The 25,593-nt window shown below is 44.7% G+C and overlaps 1 protein-coding gene and 1 long non-coding RNA gene across 7 annotated transcripts in view; one reads left to right on the top strand and one right to left on the bottom strand.

The window, feature by feature from the left end:
• Nucleotides 1-25,593, top strand: part of RAI14 (retinoic acid induced 14) — a 151,838-nt gene that overhangs the window by 8,325 nt on the left and 117,920 nt on the right. For 2 of the 6 annotated variants that reach the window (XM_029941025.1, XM_029941022.1), the window contains one exon: nt 23,818-23,897. In XM_029941025.1, the coding sequence (XP_029796885.1) occupies nt 23,862-23,897 (36 nt within the window). In that variant the 5' untranslated portion in view covers nt 23,818-23,861. Of the gene's footprint in view, nt 1-3,099; nt 3,117-14,289; nt 14,344-20,481; nt 20,633-22,470; nt 22,708-23,817; nt 23,898-25,593 lie in introns of those variants that run through there. The other 4 variants (XM_029941026.1, XM_029941021.1, XM_029941020.1 and 1 more) reach the window with 4 other exon arrangements.
• LOC115293240 lies at nt 5,023-13,796 on the bottom strand. Its single transcript, XR_003909437.1, has 4 exons — nt 13,765-13,796; nt 13,236-13,342; nt 7,490-7,629; nt 5,023-5,139 (listed from the first exon to the last, which is right to left on the bottom strand). It is a non-coding gene; the product is annotated as an uncharacterized LOC115293240 (long non-coding RNA).

The following is a 25,593-nucleotide window of genomic DNA, read 5'->3' as shown; positions in this document are numbered from 1 at the left end:
CAGCGGCCGGGCGCGGGGCCGGGCGGGCGGAGGGAGCGCGGGCGGGAATGAATGGCCAAGCCCCTCAGGGCGTCCTGGGGGGCTGCGAGGCGGCACCCTGTCCCACCTGCCTGGCCGGCTCCGCGCCCCCGTTCTCCCCCCGGGTCCTCGCTTCTGGACTCGACCGGCCTCCGCGCTGAACTTGGAGGAGCTGGGGGGAAGGTGCAAGCGGGAGATTCTGGATGGCTGCGGCGACCGAAGGACCGCTATTGTTCCTTTTCTGACTCTAGGGATCCCTTCGGCTGGCCCCGGGGTGCAGGCGAGGCTGCCCCGGGCCTGCTAGAGCCCCCTCGCTCCCCGTGTCCTTTTCCGCGCCGCGGCTTCTGGAGGGCGGGGAGGCTGGATGCTGGAGTTCGGGCGCACACGGGGCAGCGGGGACTTCGGGCGAGGGGCGCCCGCCCGCCATCTGTCCCCACCTCTGCCCAGGTGGGTGGGTTCCCACTCTAACCCGCCTTCCCTTCGCTGCGGGCGTGGGCAGGTTTGTGTCCGCGCTTTAGTTTCTGTAGTTTTGGGGGTTCGTCTGCTGCCTTCTGGTTCGCGCTCTCCTTTGCGTGTGGACCTCTCACTCCCCTTTTGTGGAGGCGGGGCGGGGGGGCAGGTTCCGGAGCTCTGGGGGGCAGCAGACTGGATGGATGGAGCCCAGTGTGAAGTGGAGGAGTTACAAGTGACCTCCCAGGGGCTGGGGCCTGGGCTGTACGTCCAGGCTTGCGCTTCTCCAAGGAACCCAGGTCAGCACAATTTTATTTCCAATGGTCTGGGCACATGTGGGGCTCAAGGCCGCCCACCAAGACCAGCAGCTTCCCGTGGCCGCAGGCTCCCAGGTGATTTGGCTGGGTCTCGGTTTTCCATCCGACGCTCCAGAGAACGTTGCCAGTTCTCTGAAGAATGTGATCTCAAGACTATGAGGGCCTGGTAGGGGGAGGAACTGGTCTGTTCATCAGTAGGACTCGGCAGATGCTCCTCTAAGAGAGGAGGACAGCCTCACCTTGTGGTTTGAACAAAGTTAGAGAAGGGCGAGTGCATCCCAGAGAGGCTGGCTTTTGATTGCTCTGGCCCCCACCTGTTCATAGGTGTGGCTGGGAGTTTTATTACTGATGGATGTAATCTGATCCTCTTTTCTTAATGATGCCTAACCAGTGTCGTCGTCGTCTTTTTTTTTTCCCCCCTCCATGGGCTTTTGTAAGATAGTAAACTTTAACTCGAGAAAATTTATCCAGTTCTTACAATTTTCTTTCTTTTTTTAAAAGAAATTCTTAAAAAAAATTTTTTTATGCTTGTTATTGAGACAGAGAGAAACAGCATAAGTGGGGAGGGGCAGAGACACACACACACACACACACACACACACACACAGAATCTGAAACAGGCTCTAGGCTCTGAGCTGTCAGCACAGAGCCCGACATGAGGCTTGAACCCACCAACCTTGAGATCATGACCTGAGCAGAAGTCGGATGCTTAACTGACTGAGCCACCCAGTCGCCCCAAGTTCTTATAATTTTCAACCAGACCTTGCATGACATGGATTGGGAGAGGTGGTCCTGTGCTGGGAGATGCCCGGGTTTATTCCTCTCCATTCATTGAGATGCTTCCTTAATTAATTAATTCATTATTGTATCCTTTACACGCTTTAGACCTGTTTTATGACTCTTCGTGGGGGCGGGGGTGTTGGTGGTTGTAACCCTGTTGTGAAAAAGCCTACCACTCTTTGTGAAATTGAATAGAAAGAGTGGGTGCTGGGCCACGGGGACTAAATAGGGGCATGGTTGTGTCCCTGATATTGAAGCCCTGTCTCCAGGACACCCCTTCCTTTAAAAAAAATTTTTTTAACATTTATTTATTTTTGAGAGACAGAGATCATGAGCAGGGGAGGGGCAGAGAGAGAGAGAGGGACACACAGAATTAGAAGCAGGCTCCAGGCTCTGAGCTGCCCGCACAGAGCCGGACGTGAGGCTTGGACCCATGAACTGTGAGATCATGATCTGAACCGAAGTCCAATGCGCAACCAACGGAGCCACCCAGGCGCCCCGAGGCCACCACTTCCTAAACCTTTGAGGCAGGCACACTTTGTGTCACCGACGTTTTAAAGGTGAAGAAACTGCGGTCTGGAGGTTAAGGAAACTTGGCTTGCAGTTATGGACTATGGTGGAGGAGCTTTGTCTCTTCCTTTTTCCTTTCAGTATAAAAACAGGTATGAAATATTTCACACATAAAACAATGGACACTACTTATGTTTAAAAGTTGCTGGTATCTCCATTATTTGTTTCAAATCTCCACCAGTTAAACTGCAACTGAAGTGTCTTATCCATTCTTCCTCCTCTTCCTTTATCCTCAGGTGACCCTAAAGCGAAGTTAGTATACATAGTTTCCAAATGTGTTTGGTACTTCTGTTTGTTACATGTCCATAAGCAATATCTGTGAGCTAGTGTATTTAATATTTTACATAAATGGCATAATCCTATGTATGCACTTCCTGCATTTTTAAGTTTGTTTTGAGGTACATGTAGTTCTTATTCACTTTAGCTGCTACAGAGAATTTTAGGTTAGAAATAAACCGTAGTACCCTAATTCCCTTGCAAAAAGAAAATTAGAATGTTTCCAATTTTTTGCTGTTACACTTTTGCTACTAAGGGCAGTTGATTGGTTTCCTTTTTTTATTATTTTATTTATTTATTTTTTTAGTATAACAAACAGAGCTATTATAAGCATAGAGACCTGTTTCTGTATTACGCCTATCTCATGAATTGCTGGGAGATAGGGTCTAGGTAATGCTGCATTTATTATTTCATTCCTCAGCAAAAATGTAGGGTGTGCACAGGGTCTGTCTTGATTATCTGTTAAATGAGAAAAGTGAATCTGATCCATTTTCAGCTCTAAGATTATTAGTTGGATTATTTTGTTCTTACAATTAAAAAAAATTTTTTTTTGAGGAGGAAAAGAGCCTCGTAATTATCAGGTTGAAGCCTGAGGCTGTGGTGCTCAGTTTGGGAGACTTGTTCCAAAGGCTTTTGTCAGGCGTCACTAGCAGCATAACCTCGGATTGCCCACTCAGCCTTCTCTTACTCCTCTCTTCAAGCTTGGTAAGATTAAGTCGTTTTAGTAAGCATTTACGAAGGCATGTTCTTGCTCTAAGAGTTTATGAAAAATGTGTTGACGTTTTGCCCCAAATTGTAACCCCTTAATCTGAAAGCAATTCAAGGCATTTAAACACTTTGGCTTCCTCATTATGTCTTCAAATTGTCAGGCGCATTCCTGCCTCAGCCCTCGAATTTGCTGTCCCACTGTCTGGACCACTCTTCTAGATCTTCTCTGTGGCTGTGCCCCTCAGTGCCCCAGGTCTTCACTCAAGTGTCTGTCATATCAGCTACCCATCAGCTCCCAGCATGCCCTGCCCCTCTTCTGTTTTTTCTCCATGGTACTTAACACCTTCTAGCTCGCCATGGATTTTGATATATGTTAGTATCCTTAGTAGAATGTAAACTCTACCGAGGCGGGGATTTTGTGTGTTTTGTTCCCACTGTATCCATAGTGCCCAGAGCAGTGTTGACTGACAGTAGGTACTCAGATGTTTGAATGAATGGATATAATGCTTTTTGTGTGTTTTTTCTACTTAGAGTTTCTCTTTTAGTACATTGTGGATATCCTTGGTGGTGCTGGTGGTTCCACAGCTGCAACTGAGTCCCTGATGATGTCCTAGGATAAAAAATATATATACATCTTATAAAGAAAAGTACTTTATTTAAATCTGTGTGCTTTATCCTACAAAGTACTTGCCTTCCTATTTTTCTCTGCCAACGTTTGCCTAAACCTGAATTCAGAAGAAAGCATAAGTAACATTTGGAAGCACACCCATCTTTCCTTGATAACTTAGCTTTCCAACATTTTAAATGTGGAAGACTGACTCTCCTATCCACACAACGCCTGTACAGACAGCCAGCAATAGTCTCTATGCCAACTGCATTGAATTTCTAAGAATAGAAAGTATATATCCCTGAATTGTTTGCAGAGGGTATACTCATCATTGCTAACTGTACATTCATAGTTACTTTTTGTTTGGGGGGGGGGTGTGAGGAGATCCTTTTTTTTAATCTTTTAAATGTCTTTTATTTATTTTTGAGACACACACACACACACACACACACACACACACACAGACAGAGACAGTACGAGCAGGGGAGGGTCAGAGAGAGAGGTTGACACAGAATCTGAAGCAGGCTCCAGGCTCTGATCTAGCTGTCAGCACAGAGCCCGATACAGGGCTTGAACCCACCAACCGTGAGATCATCATGACCTGAGCCAAAGCTGGATGCTCAACCGACAGAGCCACCCAGGCACCCTGGGGAGATCTTCTTAGTCTGAAGATCTAAAAGCAATTAAATATATAGTAAGGGACCTAGAAATACTTTAAAAATTGTCACATCATAAAATCCTTAAGGTTACTAGAAACATTCACTGTTCTAGTGTTGTGTGTTATTTTGCTAGAAGCCAACTGCATTTTCTCTACCTTCTGTGATGAATATAGGAGTTGACAAAACAAAACTAAATATATCAAAGGCCTCTTGGGTATATTTGAAGTGGGTGATAGAGATAAGGAGCCTAGGTTTTCTTTTTCTATTAACTATATGGGTATATGATACTGATGGTATCCTTTACAAAAAATCACTAGTGTATCGAAGTACAACCACTGTGTCCCCTGTAATAAAATGGTATGAAAAGAAATCAGTTTATTACGGACCCAGGTAGGGTTACACTTCAAGCTGAAAACTGTAAGCATACAATTATTTGCTTATTCTCAAGATGCTACATGATTTAGAAATTTCTTCTTTTTGGGTTACTACTCAGGAGCTGAAAAGTGTAGGTGGTTTAATGAAAGAGAAGGAGGGTTAGTCAACCATCAATTTCCCAACCTCACCCATCTATAGTGAACAAAAAAACTAGTCTTCAACATCAGACTCCTGGATGGGTATCGGTAAATTTAGTCAGGATTTTAATAAGTAACTTTGTAGACTTAGCCATGTATTTCAAAACAGATTCTTCTGTTTGAAGGAAGGAAGGAGTCTGCTGTATTCTTCACTTTTATATTCCATGTATCCAGTAGCGTATCTGTCACATAGTAGGTGATTAACGTTTATTGAATTACAAACACACACGCGCGCGCGCACACACACACACACACACACACACACACACGATAAAACCTTTCAAGGAGGTCATCAGATATTTAGCTGTCCTAATCTAGCATTTAATAATCGAAAGATGGGTAAGAGGAGTGGAGATAGCTGGTGACAAAATGCAGGTTGAGGTTCAGAAGATGCAGGTCTCTTTTCTCCCCCAGACAAAGCCATTTCACCTTTCTAAGCCTTCGTTTTCTCCACTGTATTCAAGAAACATGTCCACCATTCAGAAAAGTCTGCATTGTGTTTTGACTGCTATTCCAGTGGGTTCTGTGTGGTGGGTCACCTCATCTAACCTCACCTGCTATCTAGTTCAATTTCTTCTGTAGTGAATGGTGTTCTCTGGATATACATTGTCTTGCTATGTAAATACCATGACCATTGGTCACCACAAAATCTGATTGTGAGAAAAGTTGATTGTAGTCCAAGAAGTTTACTTGTACAGTGGGAGAAAACATATTCTTTCTTTTCTCCTGAAATTGATACTTGCTGAACACCAAAGTTTATTATAAAGTAACCTGACACAAGCAATTCATCCTCTCCTGTATCAATTTCCCTCACAATCATTATATTACTTTTTTTATACTGCAACTCAAGTTTTCCTATCCCTGTTAGATGTGGTGATTGGTAAGAACAAGATTGGTCTTCTCTTTGGTTTTTTCTTTATGATTTCTAGAGGAGTTTGGTTGGGTTAATCCAGAATGTTTCCTTCCTTCCTCCCTTCCTCCCTCCCTTCCTTCCTTCTTTCCTCCCTGCTTTAAAAAAAAAAAAAAGTTTATTTATTTTGAGAGTGCAAGGGAGGGGAAGAGAGAGAGAGAGCAAGCGAGAAAATCCCAAGCAGGCTCTGTGTGCATGTGAAGTCCAATGCAGGGCTTGAACTTAGGAACTGTGAGTCATGACCTGAGCCAAAATCAAGAGTGTGATGCTTAACTGCCAGAGCCACCCAGGTGCCCCTGTTTTTTTCTTTTTAAAGTGCTAAGTGACTACACAACAGCCACAGCAGCATCTATGAGAGCGTTCACTACATCTGTCCGGTTCTTTTTGTTGGCGGCAGTGATGGAAACTCAGCCAGAAAAGGGAACTCTGGCAGAGTGTGCTGTGAGCAATAGAAGGCCAAACAGCTTCCCTTTGCTCTAGGGCAGCACAGAGTGAAGTGTTTTCCACTGAGAGGAGTCCATTTTGCAAACCAGGAAAAGCCACTTAGCAGTGATTTCTAAGTGTTTTGAATCAGATGGATTTGCAAATCCGATACAGGGTTTGGACCGTTTTTCCTAGGGAGAGGTTCATTTGTATACAGGGATGCTATACATTCATAATCTTTGTCAGTTTCAAGAGCATGGTACTCCCTGTGTTAAGTCCATTTATGAACCCCTTTGTACTCCCCAGATTAAAAGCCAAAGATCTAGGGGCCCCTGGGTGGCTCAGTTGATTAAGCATTGGACTTTGGCTCAAGTCACAGTCTTATGGTTGGGACTTCGAGCTCCGCATCGGGCTCTGCGCCGACTTAGGCAGAGCCTGCTTGGGATTCTCTCTCTCTTCCCCTCTTCCTGCTCCTCCCCCACTTGTGCTTTTTCCTCTCTCTCTCTCTCAAAATAAATAAATAAACTTAAAAGCCCAAGATCGATTGAAAGTACCTAGAAAACCATTATTGAATTTATGCTGCTTACCTTTAACAGCTACCTCTTAAGGATCAAGAGTAGAATTACAAGGGTTTATTCTCTATCATGCCCAGCTATCCCCAGGCCTGATAACCTGGTATACATGAGTGAAAAGAATGCTACCTTCAGTTGGAAAACCAGTCACTCGTTGCTGTGTCAACTGACCACAAGGAGGGTCTTGAGTGTCTCACTCCAAGGACAACCTATTTCTTGGTCTAGTGTTGGGTCTGGATGGTCGTCTGCTTTCCGGTGGCAGCAGCTTCCTTGCTGTGGCAGTATGGAACCAAGATGTCCCTGGGCCCCACCTCACCATGCTGCCCAGCTCACGGGATAAATCTTTGCTCCGTCCAGTGGAGGAAATGTTCCTAACACACTGTCTATCCTGCTCCTCTTGGCCTCCCAGCCTGATGGGGCTGCCTCCAGGAAACCCGAGGAAGTCAGGGAGCTGACCCTCAGCTAGATGCCTGGGCTCCCAGAGTCCTCCTTCTGTGGGAGGTAGCAGATATCGGGAGGAGGTCCTGCCATTGTTAGCCGCACACAGGGAGCTTATTCTGTCATTGTTCACCTTAGGTGACATCCTCAGTCTCTTTAGTCAAAAATTGGGCCAAAGGGGATACATACCTGCCTATTCCAGGGCAAATGCTGCCGGCTCTATTAGTCACTTTAATTGAATTGAGGTAGGTCCTTCTGTGCACCAGGTACTGTGCTCCTAGGCTGTGGCTTTTGGAGGTCCAGGCTGGTCTTCGTCATTGGCACATTTCCTGTGAGCAGTGCATGTTGATGGAGTCACTGAGTGTTAGAAGACCCACACGTGAAGGATGATACCTGCCTTCACGGAGCTTACAGTTTTAACCTGGCTAACACTTTTGCTTTCCTCTATAGCACAAGGCAGACTGTGGTTGGAATAACGTGGCGGGGGCATTCCTTCGATGGCTGGATTGAGGCCTGGGGAAGGGAAATGGCCCCTAAGAAAGTGGCCCATTAGGAGGCAGAGCCAGATGAACCTCCATTCTGGCTGCTCACAACACAGGGCTTCTAAATGTTATACTTTTGTCTCTGAGCCGTAGACCATGACCTTGGGAGTCCTATATGGAGCTAATTACTTGATGTCCATGAAGAAGACTGGCATAGACTTGGACTCGCTGGGTTGGAAAGCAGTGGGGAATCCCAGGAGGCAGAGGCCATTGAGCAGGGACAGGAAGGTCAGAAGGCACCAGAACCCAGTCCCTTCGCATACTGCTGAGTAAGAATCACATGAACAAATATTTGTCGAGCCATTTCAGTGAGTTAACTTCTGCACTGAGTCTCTTAATTGGACAGGACTGCTCTTGTAACTTGACCGTCTCCTCCTATGAAAGTTGACACGGCGATTGATCATTTTTCAAAAATGTAACAGCACTAGCTTGCCCTGGATGATTACAACCTGCAGTCACTTCCCTGCTCAGCGTCGTCTCTTCCCAGCCACCCAGAGGATGTGGGAACTTGTGAGCCACAGGCTCATGGACAGTGGGTTGCTTTTTCTTTCTTTAGAAGGCAGCCAAAATGAAAATGCAAGCTAGGACCCAGACACAAACGTGCTGGGGCCCTAGGAAGCACTGAAGGGGCCCTGAGGTCCTGGGTCAGCCTTGTTGGGGGATCCTCAGGCAGGGCTGGGTGGTGAGTAGCCTGCCATTCTCTCCAGTCGAATCTTATTTCGTGGCCACCCCATCCGCATTTTCTATGGGGACAAGTTGCCTTGACTGCTCTCAGAACCTTCTCAGGTCTTTGTTTTTGTAAACTTAGACTGGGGAGGGGCATGTGGGGAGGAGTGAAGGTATATCCTTTTTCTCTTCTGAGTAAAAAAAGTTCCATATTTCTTTCCTATGAGCTTTTTGTAAATTGGGCAAAACTATTTAAATACAGGCAGAGAAACTATGACCAGTCCCATATACCTCTCAGGAGATCTTTCAAGAAAAACCTCCTTCCTGCCACTACCCTTATGTATACACCCATTCAGCAATCTTGACCAAATCCTCCGTAACTAGATTCTTTCTGTGCTGTGCCATTTTATGCCATGTTTGGTGTGCCATGGGTTTACTTCTATCATTTTCCTCCAGAGCCTCCAAAAGCCAGAAAGAGATTTCCTCAAAATGACTCCTATCCCTGCCTGGCGCGGGACCAATCTGTTGACGGCTGCATTACTGGTAATGTCTTGTGTGGCGATAAGCCTGCTTTCTTCCTCTTCTTTAAAATGGCCCCTGATTATTTAAGCGCATTCCCCTTGGAACAGAGTGCATTTTATTCTCATTACACAGCAAGTGGGTGTTTATATCCAAGGTGGCAAAGGAAAACAGAAGGAGTGGCTCACCCTGTCCTGGTGACATCTGCCGCAGGCTCAGGTGTCAGGGTGCTTCTGGGTTGTGGCTTCCAGAACAAATACCACCTGACCTCTCTGCCCCATTCCTGTCTGCTGGGGCGATGTGTTTTAGGGTTTCACTTCGATTATAATATTGGTGCTTTTAGTTCTCAAGCATTGCTATCTTTCATTTTTTTTATAACTTGGCAAGAGCTGTTATACAGGATATTAGAATAATTTCTTAAGGAGCAGAAAGGCTCTAATCATAGGGAAGCATCTATGTATCCAGAAGCTCTGCTTTTCCAAATCGTTGCCAAAACAGGGAAACCTCCACCCAAATCTGAAGTTACTCAGCTCAGCTGAGTATAAAAATAGCCACATCACTGGTCTGTAATCATCTTTACATTTTCACTGTTACTGACTTGATATCTTTAGCAAAGCTACGTGGAAAAGGAATTTTTGACTGGGGAGTTCCTTCAACTTACTTGTCCCGCGTATGCTCGGCAAATGAAAAGGGCAAAGAAGTAAAAATGCTACCCTCCCCTGGAATGAAGCAGAGGTGTGTGAGTGAGGGCCAAGGGCCAGAAGAATACCTTTTTCAAGTTGGTCCATTCAGACTTCTTAGAAGGAACTCTGGGCGCGCCCTCAGCGGATCTGAGCACTGTTCCGTCTTTAAAGGCAAATGAGTTGTTTTTTTAGGTAGTAAAAAAAAAAGGTTGGTCTGTTAGCCAGACTGTTTTTTGTTTTTTCCTTTGTAATTATTATTGCTAGTGCTGCATTTAATATGCAGCCCAATGATCTGTTCTGGGCCCAGAAGCTGAGTTTAAATCCAACCTCGGGGCGCCTGGGTGGCTCAGTCGGTTAAACCTCTGGCTTTGGCTCAGGTCAGATCTCACATTTCTGAGTTCGAGCCCCGTGTCAGGCTCTGTGCTGACAGCTAGCTCAGAGCCTGGAGCCTGCTCTCAGTTCTGTGTCTCCTTCTCTCTCTGCCCCTCCCCCTCTCATGCTCTGTCTCTCTCTGTATCAAAAGTCAATAAAAAAACATTAAAAAAAATAAATCCAACCTCTTCATTTATAAACTGTGCTGCTTTGGCAAAATCAACTTTCCGGGTGGCTGTTTTCCTAATCTGGAAACTGGCAATAATGACAACAGCATCTCATCCCAAAATGGTATAAGTATTAAATGAGAAAATACTCACTTATAACTAAATAGTCAAAAAAATTTTTTTTTGCAAAGTGAAATGAAATCTTGCATGGTAATCATTTAAGTGAATGACTGCTATTGTGGCTGTTACTCTAATTGCTAATGTTTATCATGCTCTTTATCAACCTATCTTTAATTTTTTTTTAATGCTTATTTTTGTGAGGGACAGAGAGGGGGGTGGGAGGGCAGAGAGAGAGAAAGGGAGACATGGAATCTGAAGCAGGCTCCAGGCTCTAAGCTGTCAGTACAGAGCCGGGGACGGAGCTCGAACCCATGAACCGCGAGATCATGAGCTGAGCTGAAGTTAGATGCTTAACCCACTGAACCACCCAGGCGCCCTTTTATCCCCTACCTTTAAGGAGGTGCCGGCAGACTGGCCAGTATGGTTCTAACTGCCAATATGGTTGTAATCCATAGAACAGAGAGGGGTTGCTTCATCTCTGCTTTGTGTCTTCTGTATATTCGCAACAGTTTTTCCTTGAATTTCCTCCTTCAGTTAGTTCTCCTATTGTCACACCACCAGGTGATGTGGACAACATGAAGATCTATTTCCATCTGTGACCAGTCTTATTCCAAATTTGCATCAACAAGTGGCTCAGCCTCTCTACACAACTTGTGCTGTTTCGGTCCTAATCCAGGCACAGAGCCATAATATTGCGGTTAAAGTGAAGGCGGTGGCGCTTAGAACGAGCTAATGAGGAAGTTAAATTCCCTATGGAAGGCTTTGGAAAAGTGTCCAGCTGTTGCTAGAGAAAAACCCATTGTTCTGAACCATGTAGAACAGAGTACTAGTTGAGTGTGCGTAGAGGTCCGGCAGTCCAGAGTGAAATGAAATGGTTGGATCTTCTTTTCTCTTCCTGCATGTGGCAGAGTGAATCTTATAAATTACAACGTTATCATTAACTTGGATTATTGAGCAGACCTGAGCTGTACAAATATATGCTATTAGGTGGACCTTAAACATGACATGGTAACGTACACATTTTCTGCTTAATTTTAGGCTTGCCTTAGTAGTAATGTGCAGCTATTGCTAGATGGATGTGCTCACCACAGTCTTTTGAAGGGAACGTCTTCAATCCTCATTACCTAACAAATATAAGCGAGCCGCAAATACAAGCCACATAGGTCATTTTAAGTTTTCTAGTAGCAGAGGAAGCAAATGAAATTAATCCTAATGATATATTTTATTTGACTTGGTGAATCCGGAATATTATCAATATGCATTGGATGTAAAACTTATTAATGATATAGTTGACATCTGGCTTTTTTAATAGGGAGTCCTTGAAATCTGTTGTGTGTTTTCCACTTACAGGGCACACCAGTGTGCACTGGTCACGTTTCAGATGCTCAGTGGTCACATGTGTTGGACAGCACTGATTTAACAATATATCATCTTGTGGATCTTATGGCCCTAGGACACCTGATACCTGGAATGCCTTCAGTAAACACATTTCAGCTTCGCCGTGTCTTTTACTCAGTTGTCTGGGATTTTGCCTTTATCTTTCAGCATTTCTTTAGAGGTAAATCAGAAACGGATTGCATGTGGTTGAGGGGTATTGCGTGTTGGGTATACAAAGCTGTGCTTTTGTGCAAGTGCATTGATCTACACAGACCTTTATTTTTTTCCCTCTTGTAGGCAGGATGGTGTATGAGCCACATCCCCTATGTACTTGGCCTGTAGTTGGGATTCACTGCCCAAGAATAAATAAAACAACATAGGTTTCTTATTTTTCTCCTTAAATTGCAAGTTCTTGCCTCGCCCTGTAAACCCCCCACCCCCACCCCGGCATCACCTACGAGGTGTGTTGGTTTGTGGATGGGCGGGGCGTGGGGGAAAATGTTTCATCTGTGTTACTGTTGATGGAAGTGTTCCCATCTTTTACTTTAATGCTGTTTGCTTTTTATCCCTAAAGCAGAATGTGGTTGGAAATTGAGAGATAGAGGGGCCAGGGTTTCGCGTTCAGTTAATAGGAGTTTGTCTTCACCAGGCAGGTGGTTCCAGGGGCCCCCATTTGGCACAGGCACTGAGCAGGCTGGGACTTCTACTGGGCAAAGGCTGGAGAGGCTTTTCCACGCACACTGCCAGGACAGGGGTGTGGCAAATCCAGGCTCGCACAGCCCCTGGGGATATGGTGCCTTGATTGAGCCCCCGTGTTAGGCTTCTCTTCCAGGTGTCTTGTTCAGAATAAATTAGGGTGATTGGCAGCATGTTTGCCTGTCCTATCTTCAGTGAAATTCTGGGATTAAGTGCCAGGAGGATTATCCTTTCGCCTTGAAGCCTCCTGGTCCAGCTGAGCCCCAGCACCGCACCCCCTGTCCTGGACAGCTTCCGCATTGTCTGCCTTTCCCTGGTTCCTGCCTAGCCTCAGGGCTTTCCTTATTCCTCCGTAGCCTCAGCCCTGTGAGCTGCTTCCTGGTCTCCCTCCCCTGTCCCTCTCAGCTCTGTGCAGCCAAGTCCCCTGTGGAGCAGATGAGGTCAGGTGCACCTCCCTGGCAGTATGGGGTCCCTCTTGGACCAAGCTGTGACAGTGGCTTTTTATTTCATGAGGGTTTTAAAATAGTCTAATGCTATTCATTTCCAATTAATTGTGATTCTTTTCATTGTTGGCCGGTTCCCGTAGGAGAGTCAGCAGCACATGCTTTCAGAATGGAAAGAGCCCGAAGCCCCGCGCTGGGCCTGCCGCAAGGTCTTCTGGGGTGACTACGGTGTCGGAGGTGAAGAGCGTGTGGAGCACATGGGTAGGGGTGGGCCAGGCCGCTGCCTGGGGCAGAACGGACCAGGGGCAGCTGATAGCCAATGAATGACGCATAAAAATGTTCTTCCTTACCTTCGGGTTCAACTGGGGACATTGTAGGTCATCGGTTGTGTTCAGCCCAGTTTGACTCCAAAGAGTGTGTATTTCACTTCTGGAGGTCCCTGAAGTGAATTTAGCTCCTGACTTCAGAAATGAGCTGATCAGACAGAAGTGTGGAAGTTCTGGGTCCCCTTTTACTGTGGCATCTGAGATGACAGCCTGAGCAAGATCCAGTGTAAGGATTTGTCTCTTAGATAACAAGTGACAGACACCCAGCTTGGGCTACAAGGAGAGTGTCCCAGCTCATGTGACCCCCAAATCCTGTGCCCAAAGGGTATAGCCCCTGCAGGCCCTCAGGGATTCCTGGACCCAGGGCTCTCTTTGGTTCCTTTTCTCAAACCAGCTCTCAGAACTGGGCTGGGGTGACTGTTGGCTCATGCTTTCCCATTTCTCCACCAGAGGAAGGTCTCTCCCTGCTTCTCTGCGTCATCCCCTTTCAGTCCCTTCCTGTCTCCCTTCCTTTTCCTCCCTCTTTTCTCCCTCCCCTGTCCCCTTCCTCTACCCTTCTCCTGAAAATCCCAGGGAGAATCTCCCAGTAGCCTTGCTGAATACACATGGCCATCTCTCAGGGAACACTTATGGTCAGAATACAGCCTGGTCAGAGCAGGGTGTGGCCTCAGAGGGACAGTTTTTTTTTTTTAAAGGAGGTGGGGTGTGGTTGTCAGAAGGCAGGGCACTGCAGTATGCAAGGTAACCCCATTCTGTCAAAGGAAATAGGGAGGCCTGCTTTCAAGTGAGCAGCCCCCCCTCCCCCCAGTCCCCACTTTTGGACCAGAAATGAGGAACATGCTTTTTTGAATGCACAATGTTCAAGTGATGTCCAAACATGACTGTCGGGGCAGCAGAAATAATTGTGCTCTTCTTCTACCCTCTAGTCCTGTTCCTGGGCCATGGGATCTGGGTTATTAACTTATTTTTCCCTTGTTCTGAAAAGTATTTGAGGCCCTGGATATATGGGTAAGGGAACTGAGCAGTCCAAACAAAACCATTGTGATCATTGTAATGACATTTCCAACATTCCAGAATGTGGAGATTCCAAGTCCTCTCCATTTTGAAACGAAGAGAACAGATGAAATCTGTGGTAAGCCAATGTTTGACAATTAAGTCTTTCTAGAGTAAAAACAAGAATTAAATATAACCATAAATGGAACCCACCCTCTCACATCCTCTAAAGACATTTTTCTCTACCTAACGTGGCAGATGGCCCTCTTTTTCACTTTTTGTATTTGATATTTAAAAAACTGGCTTCCTTGAGCCATTAGTATATTTCATAAAATTTACCAATTTTAATGCACAGTTTATTTTTGGAAGCTTATAGATGTACAGCCATTCCCAGAATTCAGTTTTGAAACCTTCTCCTTACCCCAAAATAATCCTCATGCCCATTGGCAATCTCTGTTACCACTTCCCACCCTAGACAACCACTAATCCACTGCGTCTCTATAAATTTGCCTTTTTTAGTCATGTCCTACAAATGGAATCTTACAATGTGTGGTCTTTTAGGTCTGACCATCACTTAGCACAATGGTTTCGAGTTTCATCCATGTTGCAACATGTACTGATATTTTTTTTCCCTTAGTTCTCCGTAGTATTCCATCGTGTTTGGAATGCCACATTTTGTTTACCTACCTGATGGCTATTTCGGTAGTTTCCACTTTTTTTGCAATTATGAATATGGCTATCGACATTTGTGTACAGATCTTTGTGTGGACATATGTTTTCATTTCTCTTGGCAAGATCCCGTAGGAGTGGGATTGCTGGGTTGTGTGGTAAGTTTATATTTAACGTTGTAAGAAACTGCTTTCCATGGTGGCTTTTTGCTTTCCACGTTTTATATTTTTACCAGTAATGTTTGTGTATTGGACCTATATATATTTTAAAGTTTGTTTCTTTTGAGAGAGAAGAGAGCAGGGCAGAGGCAGAAAGAGAGAGCAAGAAAGAGAAATCCAAGCAGGCTCTGCATGGTCAGCACAGAGCCCACTGCGGGGCTTGAGCTCATCAACCGCAAGAGACCATGACCTGAGCTGAAATCAGGAACCAGACGCTTAACCGACTGAGCCACTCAGGTTCCCCTAGACCTGTATTTCTAAACTCACTTGGTTCTTTTGGGTTGCAAGATGGGTGAAGCCACGCGTGCCTTGCCGTTTCGCATTGATTATTAGCTCTGTGCAGGGCAGCTTTTTTTTTTTTTCCTGGAAAGATGAGCACAGCAGTATGTTTAGATAGTGCTATTGACATCAACATCAAAGATGAAGAAAATACAGAATTGGAAAGGCCTTTTAGGGATCTAAAAATAGTCTCAACACAGGGATAATCACATGGGGTTTTTAGTCTTAGATGATTTTTGTATTCCAGAAGTAGTTTGTCTTGATTAAGCCCATGCTTTTTAAAATTGGATGGATTTGGGGCATGAGGTAACCCTGGGGCTTTTCTTTGGTCGGCTTATTGGAGCATATGAGTAGCAGATTTGACAGACCAGATAGTAATGTTGCCAGAGCACTGGCCGATTTTGCATCGGTGCTGCTGGCCCTGACTGATTCACGGACCCAGATCGGTTCTGGTCGCTGGCAGGTTTTATTTTTAAAGACGAATGATGTATTTGTTTCTCAAGAGAAATGTCATCCTCTGGATAAAGGCAAGTTGTGAATATATTGAGGGAGATTAATGTTCTCAAGAGAGTTTTACCACATGATTATTATGATACAATATCCGAAAGACATTTACAATTTAAAAAGAATGCGGTCATTTATTTTTGGGGGGAAAAAAGGTGAAATATGAGAGTATTTTAGTAAGGGTTCACTGCCAAAATGACACTATTGCTTATGTCTTTTTTCTGCCTAAACTTTCTCTTCCTTATCATCTGAGTAATTTTTAATATGCCTGCACCTTAGTTCATAAAATAAAAATGATGATCTATATGAAAGCACCTACCCGGTAATTAATGCCCAGTAAAGTTTGCTTGTTTGCTCATTCATTTATTTAGTCGTATGTATCTGGTTTGCTGAATAAATAAGCCTCCTAAGATGTAATCATAAAGCAACTTTAATGTCCCACTCTTTAAATTTTATATATTAAAGTTAGTGTGTCCCATGCTTCTGGATGAAACGTAGGGCTTCCAATAAAAAAACTCTTCAGTATAGGGGCCTCTGGGTGGTTCAGTCGGTTAAGTGTCTGAACCCTTGATTTTGGCTCAGGTTACAATGTCATGTTTCTTGAATTTGAGGCTTGCATCGGGCTCCACGCTGCGAAAGTGGAGCCTGCTTGGTAATCTCTCTCTCTCCTTCTCTCTGTGCCCCTTTCCTGCTCTTGTGTGCATCCCCTTCTCCTCCTCTCCCTCCCTCTCCCTCCTCCTTCTTCCCCCTCCACCCTTCACATAAACTTTGAAAAATTCTGCAGTTTCAGTTGCTACGTACCCTTTTTTATTGAGGTGTGCCTGACATAAAACATCTTTCAGTTTCAGGTGTACCGTGTAATGATTTTATAGTTGTGCTCATTGCAAACTGGTCACCACTGTGAAGTTTAGGTAGCATCCGTCACCATGCATAGCTACAAAATATTTTTTCTTGTGAGAACTTTTAAGACTTACTTTCTCAGCACTTTCAAATATGCAACCCAGTGTTGCATCTAGTCACCATGCTGCACCTTATGTCCTCAACAACTTACTTGTTTTATACCTCTTGATACCCTTAGCCCATTTCACACACCCTTCACCCCTGCTAAATACTCAAATTTAAATAATAATACAAAGTTCAACTATGATTTTAAAAGAGCTCTTTCCTCACTTTCCCCTGGTGTCTCCGCTGCTTCATCCTGCTGTCCTGGCTGCTGTTCTTCCCAAGGTTGTGGGAAAACTGGGAGTGAGGTGGGGGTGGGGTGGGCACAGTGCGGGGCGATCAGTGCCTAGTTCTTCCCAAAAAAGAGCCTCCCCAGTGTCCACACACTCTGACACTGTTAGACTCCAGACATGAGGGGTTCAAGAGTTCCGTTACCAGTGTTCAGCCAAATCCGTTGATAATCTGCCACTTACTTTGGAATGAAATCTCTTCTGTATCTTTGTGTTTCCAATTTAGGACTTAGTACCCATTCATTCATTCAGTCATTCATCATTCATTTGCTCAGCCATAGTGAACTTTGAGTGTTGACCATGGAGAGAGTCTTGCTGAAGTTAGAGCTGAAGGCTTGGACTCATTTAGGATGGACTGTTTTCCTTGTTGAGAAGCTGCTTGACTAGAAGTGGTAGAATCTCATGCAAAGTAACAGAGCAGGCCTGTCGATTTGGGGGAATCCTTGGCCTCGCCCATAGCTGTCTCCTATCTGGCTGGTAAAATCTCTATTCGGAGAACTTGCCCCCAGGCTTCTACCTTGTTCTCTGTTGACTCTTACATTCCATTATTCAAAATGGGTGGTTCTCTTGGCTAAGCTCCAGCTTGTGGCTGGGGAGGTGCTGCCTGTGGAGTGTGGCCCAGGAAGAGGGCAGGCAGGACCCAAAAAAGAGCAACCTGGTAAGACTTCATTGACCAAATGAGTTGTTTTGGTGGTTTTGTTTTTGTTTGTTTGTTTTACTTTAGTGCTTTCCTATGACATGGTCAAATCTAATCATACTGCCTTTATTCGGATTTAACCCAGTGCGTTTGGGACCAAAGAGACCTTTGCTGAGGTTAGAGGTGAAGTCTATGGACTATTCAGGCGCCTAACCTGTATCTTTGTTCTACACATACATTTGCTAAACATTTATTGATTGTATGCTCATGGCCAGTGATGAGGTATAAGCAAAATGAAAATCCTATTGGGAAAACCCTCCATAAGTAAGCAGCCTGAGATTCACATTTTCAAATTTGCTAAAAACCGGTAATGGGACTCTTGAACCCCTCCCTCATGTCCAGGTTGTAAAAGGGTCAGAGCTTTGTGGAGATTGGGGGAAGGCCTTTCTTTGGAAGGAGCCATGCAAGGATTCCCACCAGGCGTACATCTCCCCCCCCACCAAAATTTCTAGGACTGCTTAGTGACATCAGACCTGTGTCTGACCTTTGCCTAGAAAAATCTAAGGTGGACATGCCCCATCTTGTGGGAGAGGTGAGACAAGATGGCCTTCCCTCATCAGGTTGCCCAAATCCTGAGTTTCCTTTAAGGCCAGTTACATTCTACCTCTGCTGTAAAGACTTCTCTCATTTTTCCCAGCCCTCAAAGATTTCCACTCTTTGAATTCCTGCAGTATTTGACACCTAATTATTAGATGTCACACCCTCGGTTAGTTTTGAGTCCTCCATAGTGTCTACTGAGAGTTCTCATAACCTAAATGCATGTTTAAAATTCTGTCTTACTAAGATAAGAACATATTAGCTGTGGATAAAATCAAGGGAGGAGGAACAGGACCTACTGGCCTCTGGTTCCCATTTGGTGTTCTGTATTCCAGAAACTGCAACCTAGCCCTGGACACAGGCAGAGACTTGCAGCTTCTGACCCCAGGAGCAGTTCGAGTAGCATGAGGTGGTGTGCTGTCAGGGTCAACTTATTGGGAAAGTTGATCTGGAGAGACCTTTTGCAGAATGTGTTTGTTTTGCCAGATTGAGAGAATTGAGTGTTTATACAGCTTTTGGTTAAAATTCCATCTTTGTTGCAGAGAGATTATTATCTGAGGAAACAAGTACTTAAGGGAGAAGAGGTAGGTGCTGGCAAGGAGCGAAGTATTTTAATGTTAGTTCCTTACATTTGTTTCAATGCCTTAGTCGGTGCTGGGGATTTTAAGCCCAGCGTTCCTCAGAAATCCGCCCCCCCCACCCCCCACCTGGGGCCTGTCTGAGGTATGCATTATGTTGCTAAGGATTCTGCTAAGGATTCGCAGCAGTCTCTCCACTTTCCATGTTGAGAGGACTAAGTAGGCACAGGGCAGGGTTATTTATTCTGCTCCTCTAATGTTGTAGTGATTCAGAGGGAACAATTTTAAACCACTGTCCTTGAACCGTTGTGGTGTCTTAGATGCCGATGTATTCTTGGGATCCAGGAAAACGTATGTGTGTGTATGGCTGCCATTTGTGAGTCAGTATTGCTTCTAGTGGCCATGGGGTGGCCAGCTACCTCCTCTCCTAGAATTTCGAGTCTAGAGGGCTCCCCTCCCCCCAACCCCACTGCTGCACACCCCAGTATTGTGAAAGATTCAGACACATCCAATGAACACATACCTACTTGTACAGTGTCTCTAGTTTATTTTTTAAAACATTTAACATTTATTTTTGAGAGACCGAGACCAAGCATGAGCAGGGGAAGGGCAGAGAGCAAGAGAGACAGATTCTGAAGCAAGCTTCAGGCTCTGAGCTGTCAGCACAGACTCGGAGCTCAAATTCACAAATTGTGAGATCATAATCTGAGCTGAAGTCAGATGCTTAACCAACTGAGCCACCCGGGCGCCCCTCTAGTTTATTTTTTAATGAAAGTGTCAGTTATAGGTATAATATTACTGAGTCTAGAACAGTGTTTCCCTAATCTCATTGAGCATCCAAATCACTGGAGGAGTTATAAAAAAAAATTACAGATTTCTGAGGTTCACTTATGATTATGGAAACAGAATACCTGGTTGGGGCTCCAAGAGGACTCTTGTATGCTGATGTAATTGGCAACATTGCCTTATGAAATAATCCCTGGGTCGTATGTGGGAGTGGGAGTAGCCATAGCTGGTAGATAGAGGAACTTCTTTCCGATCACTTCGATTCAGTGAGTTGTGGTAGAGAAATCTCTAAGTAGAGAAAATCTAGGAGCAACCACACTTGAGTGGTGAGGGTATGGCTTGTTAACCTTTGTTCCTTTGAAGTTCTCTTTCAGTTCAGTCCAGACATTTCTAACCTGGAATTTTCCAAACTCTAAGGATTAGAGAAGGAAGTGGAGATTAGTAAGGTGTCCTTTGTTGAGATCTATCTCACAGTCTTTTCCATGGACCCACTTGACGTGTATAATTGAATGGTTTGGGTACTTTCACAGCTTGTGGAAGCATCATGCCAATAGATTTGGAAGATTTCATCTCCCCAAAAGGAAGTCCCGTATTTGTTATAAGTTATTTTTAATACTCAAAGAAGTCTAACATTCATAATAAAGCTCTATAGGCTAATACCAAGGTTTCTTGATACAAGCTAGAATTATAGCAGATAAAGGTATCTCATGTTAAGCTTGGAGAGCTTTAAAGGGAAAATGGGTTAATAAGTCCTGTTTGTTGGATGCATTCTTTCAGGGGAAGGGCAGTAAGGTTGTGTGTCCCTGCACTGTTCGTCCTCACCAATTGACTTGTGATGTGATGATTGGTGACCAGCAATGGAAGCCATGTTCCAGTGACTTACTTTGGATTCAGTAAGGAAATATTAGTAAACCAGTATTTCTGCTTGGTGAGTAGGATGTACTTTATTCTTGAAATGGAGAACTTAGTTTTTCCCATATGTGTATCACATTTCACCCCCTTAGTGTACTATTCAAATTAGGCTGGTGCACAGTTAATTAAGCTTCACTGTAGCTCTTTTTAACTAAATCATCTTGATTAAGTGACTTGTCCAAGGACTGCTATCAGTGTAGCCTAGGTATACTGATAGATATCACTGTCCTCAAGATAGGTTATAGCTCAATCTGAGCTTTGGAAGTTTGGATTTGGGAATTGGAGCTGTAAGATTCCAGCTGACTGAAGGCAGACAAGTCCCTGATTTACCTGCGGGTCTTCTTGGGGAAGAGAAGATGCTGGGGGCAGAAAGAACCCAGCATCCTGTCAGGGGCAGGTTACTTTTCATTAGTCATAACTTTTAAATGTTAGATCCTTTTGCGAATACCAGGAAACAGTGACCTATTGCTAACTTTAACTGATCCCCCTCCCCCACCCAGCTACAGTTCTTGTGCCTAAAGTTACTATCCTGTAGGCTTCTAGAACCTCTTTCCCCTTTACCCTTATCTTTGTCATCTGGGAGCTGCACCTATGGACCACCCAGCTATCACACACCCATACTCATGACTCCAGGAAGACGTTCATTTCACAGCTAATATCTGCCTGCCTCTGGGAATTTTTGGAATTAAATGCTTTATTTACTTAATCCTCTTCAAATAACAGTTTGCATGTTCTCGTTGCCATGCTAAAAAGATGGGGGGGGGGACAAAAAAAACACACCCAAGAAAAAGTACAACACCCACAAAAAAAACTTTATGACCTCAAATAAAAGTCTTACCCACCATTGCCTAAGACATTGTGTTCCGGAACTGAGGGTGGTTCTGCCTTGGTGGGCTACACAGTTGGTGGCCTATGAAAGGCCTTTCTTGTCCTTTCTCTTTTTCCTGTTGCATAGATTGGGCTTCTTTTCTTGGTTATTAGCACTTCACCCAAAGGTGGAAGGAGTTGAACTCCAAGGATGACTGCCATTTTTGTGGAGCCCGTGGCAGTTGGGAAATATCTGATTACCATTATTTCTACTTGGATTCATCAAAATGTGGTTTGCTTTGGCATGAGAAAGGGCTGTTACATAATCCAGCACAAGTTTGACAAGTGTATTCCCTGCCTCATCTACCTTACTTCAAGATTCTCAAACCTCCAGGCACCTAGGTGGCTCAGTCAGTTAAGCATCCGACTTCAGCTCAGGCCTTGATCTCATAGTTTGTGGGTTTGGGTCCACACTGGGCTGTGCACTGGAGGCACGGAGCCTGCTGGGGATTCTCTCTCTTCCTTTCTGTCTGCTCCTTCCCTTCTCACAAGTACATGCGGATGCTTGCCTCACCCCCTAAAAAATATTCAAACCTTAACCAAGATTCAACCAAGGACATGCCTGAGCCCTGCTCCCTGAGGTTCAGGTTCCATAGGATGTGGACTAGGATTTTTGCCTTTAGCAAAGTGTCCCCATGTCCTTGTGATTCTCAGATTAATTAGGAGCCAATGGTGAGAGACACTGTCCGAGAGTTTGCACTTCGATGCTCAGGTACCAGCCCAGCCTGTAGTTAAGTACTTGGCAATTAACAAGGGCTAATTATAGCGTGTATGGTTTCCAAGGTAACACGCATTCAATCACTCCTGCCCAGGCCAGGAAGATTGGCAGGGACCAAGATTGGCAGTAATGGCGTGGCCTCCAGGTCAATGTCATTGGAGTGCTTTATGATGACTGGGTTTTTGTGCCCTTTGTCCAAAGGCCCTGCTTAATGACAGCAGTGAAAATGAAAGTAAACAGTGTTAGAAGCCAGAAAGTCGCTGGACAACTTTTGGAGGCAGTGATGAAGACATGCGGAAGGAGGAGTACCACCATTCAGTTGCTTCTCCCCCGCCCCTCATTGTCTCAAACCGGTTTAGTCCAGAATGATAAGGGTGGTGGAGGAACAAGAGATGGCCTTGAAAGGCTTTTGAAAACTGCTGGCCAGCAAGGCCGCACACGAGACTCCTTCCTTAGCGCCCAAATGGACAGGACTGCAAAAGTTCATCTGTTCTCACTTTTGTCAGGTGAGGCTTGACGTTACATTTAGTGAGTGCTTCCTATGTGATGGGAACTTGCCCTTAGATTTTCTCACCCTTTTGACCTAAATGCAAAGGTTGTACACTCTGTAATTTTCCAGTTTTAAGGGCGAAAGATAGTCTTTACCATATTTTAGCACATGATTCTGCTTTTGAGTTTTACTTTTAAAGCTGTAGGGCAGTGGGGAAAGCATGCAACTACTGATCTGATTCTGAACCCCATCATAGCAGGCTTTCAGCCCATGGCAGTTTCCTAACTTCTCTGTGGCTCCACTGCTACCTCTGAGACATGAAGCACTTAGCCTGGGTCAATAGTCTTAACTTCTGAAGGGTGACAGCTCCTTGCAGAATCCGATGAAAACTAGGAACTGTCTTCCTTGGAGGAAAAAAAAAAAGTACACATATAATACCTTAAAAAACTTAGGTTCACTTTCCAGGGGACCCCAGACCTCCTAAAAGAGGGGATTTCTTAAGGCTCTGCCAGCTCCGATTTGGGATTGCTGGGTCCCACAAGGACCTTGGGGGTGGGGGAGGGGAGTCTTTTTCATTGTTTATAGTGGCGTCCTGCAGAATGAGGTATTTGAAGAAGGAGGTTTTGTTGTTCCTGGCATTTTTTACTAACTGCCTTGTGCGTGCATTTAGGAGGAAAAAGAAACCACACTGAGAAAAATAAATAAGGAATGAATGGCATCTGGAATATGAACTGTTCCTTCTCATTCTTTACTATTGTGGCCCTTCAAAAGGAGGTGGATGGTATAATTAAAACATGAACGGGCGTCTGTAGGATCTCATGCTGCACGCAGACACTGCATTTTGCGCAACAACAGTTGAACTTGTTTTATTGTTGACGCTTGGGAAGTTGGGATAAAACTTAAAGATTTGGTTAACTTGAAAATGTCAGAAGCTTCTAGGGATTATATCGTGAGTGGAAATAAGATGCACTTTACCACTTTTTAGGTTCTAATCCTGAACAACTTTTGAAGTCAACCCTGGTGGCCCATGGCCCCAAAGCTGTAACCCTACCAGGAGGGAATATCTGTAGTGTTTATCTGGAATCCTAAATAGTTAATTTCTTTCTTTTATTCATTCTCTGCTCAGGTGTTGAAAATCTCTAGAGCTTTGGAAAGCTGAATGGACTAAACATGAAGAGCTTGAAAGCCAAGTTCAGGAAGAGCGACGTAAGTATGCTGTGACTCACCGTCTGCCTACTCCACTCTGGCTCTTTCAAGGCTGCCCAACAGCCCTCCGCGCCTACCTTGATAAGGCACTGGGTTAATCAGCTACAGGAACCAGGAGCGCTCCGGGCGTCAGCTCAGTGCCGCTTTTGTGAATGGCATGCTCTAGGTTCTGGGCTGTTTGCACGAAAACTTCTGAGAATGACTTCTTTATTCCTGGGGTCTGTGCCTTGTAGAGAAAGGAACAATCAAATTAAATATCTTAAAGAAAAGAATCAGTAAAAACCTCAGCATTTCCAGAGTGCTCCAAATCTGCTTCAGAATGTCACTTTTGGAGGGAGGTAGTCTCGTGGGAGTTGTTAAGGAGTGACATATTAGCTTGGTTCATCTTTGGCTTTCGGAAACTTTTTTTTTACTCTCTGTTAAGACTTTTGTGGTCAAACAACAGTATCTATTGCTGCCTGCACCTTTACTCCCCCTGAATTCCTAGGGTTCTTACTCATTTGTTATCCATTGTAGAAGATTGTGGATTGGAGGAACCAGTTATGACGTCAGGATTATGAAACAGTCTCCCACAGGAGACACTGGAGAAAAAGAGCATAGCAGGATTATACACATGGTATCTTCACAAACCTAAACCCCGCTGGGGCTCCAGTCTTGTACTAGCTGAACTCCCGGTCCTTTGGACAGAATTACTGAGCGGAAGAAGCTCATGGAAGAGTATTTGGAAGGGGGGCTCTGGAAATGCTGAGCAGATGGAAGCCCAGATAGATCACCCTTACAATGGGCTTGCCTGGCTATCCTTTCCCATGAGGTAATTAAGGTGAACCTGGATTTTATTGTTTCACCGTGAGTTCGAGAACAGCGAGGCACAAGCACATTTTTACAATAAATGGAGGCTGTGTCTTTTATGGCTGACATGTTAAATGTACACACCTCTTTCTGACTGGAGCTTATCTTTTGAGGCTGCATCATGACATGTAACTTACTACCCTGATAAGCGCCAGACTAGTCAAGACACTTGTGGGATGGTTGCAAATTTTCGTCTCGCTCAGAGGTTAGAGGTAGAAAGGGATTTCAAGAAACAGTTGGGTTTCACCTTAAGTGAAAGTAAGTTGAGTGGAAGTCGAACGACATGAAGTGACTTGACCAGAGGTATCCAATTTGTCTTTGGCCGATGAGAGCCATGGTTGTTGGACTTCCTTAGTCCCTTGCCCCTGCTACTCCCCTAGGAAACCCCCTTCAGCCCCGTCATCTGCTGGCCCTATGATACTACAGCCTACAGATCTCATTTGGCTTGCAGTGAAGAACAAAAAGGCAGTTAGATGGAGAGTGTTGCCCAGATATGCGTTAGTATATTGTGTGACCAGGTTAACAAATGTATTTTCCATTCTAGGGGAATTTGGGTCGCTTCCATTTATACAAGTTGAGATTATTTTAGCAAAACTTAATCAGTCTAGAGTTCCATGATATATGAACTGGGGTAGGGGAAAATGATAGACACACAAACTTTTGCTTTAAAAAATTAAAAACTGGCGGCAGTCTGGAGGGTGTTGGTAGAATCTAGTGCAAATGGAACTGTTGTAGTGATTAAAAACACACGATAATAACACTATTAAAAGCTTCTGGGATTTAGCAGCAGAAAGACTGCAATTTTGGAAGTTAGTGCTAAGAGAAGAAATGTTAGAGGAGCAGCTCG

The sequence above is a fragment of the Suricata suricatta genome, chromosome 6 (assembly GCF_006229205.1).
Source record: "Suricata suricatta isolate VVHF042 chromosome 6, meerkat_22Aug2017_6uvM2_HiC, whole genome shotgun sequence".
NCBI classification, from domain to species: domain Eukaryota; kingdom Metazoa; phylum Chordata; class Mammalia; order Carnivora; family Herpestidae; genus Suricata; species Suricata suricatta.
Note: the sequence above shows the minus strand (reverse complement) of the source record. Positions and strands in the feature narration are given on the sequence as shown.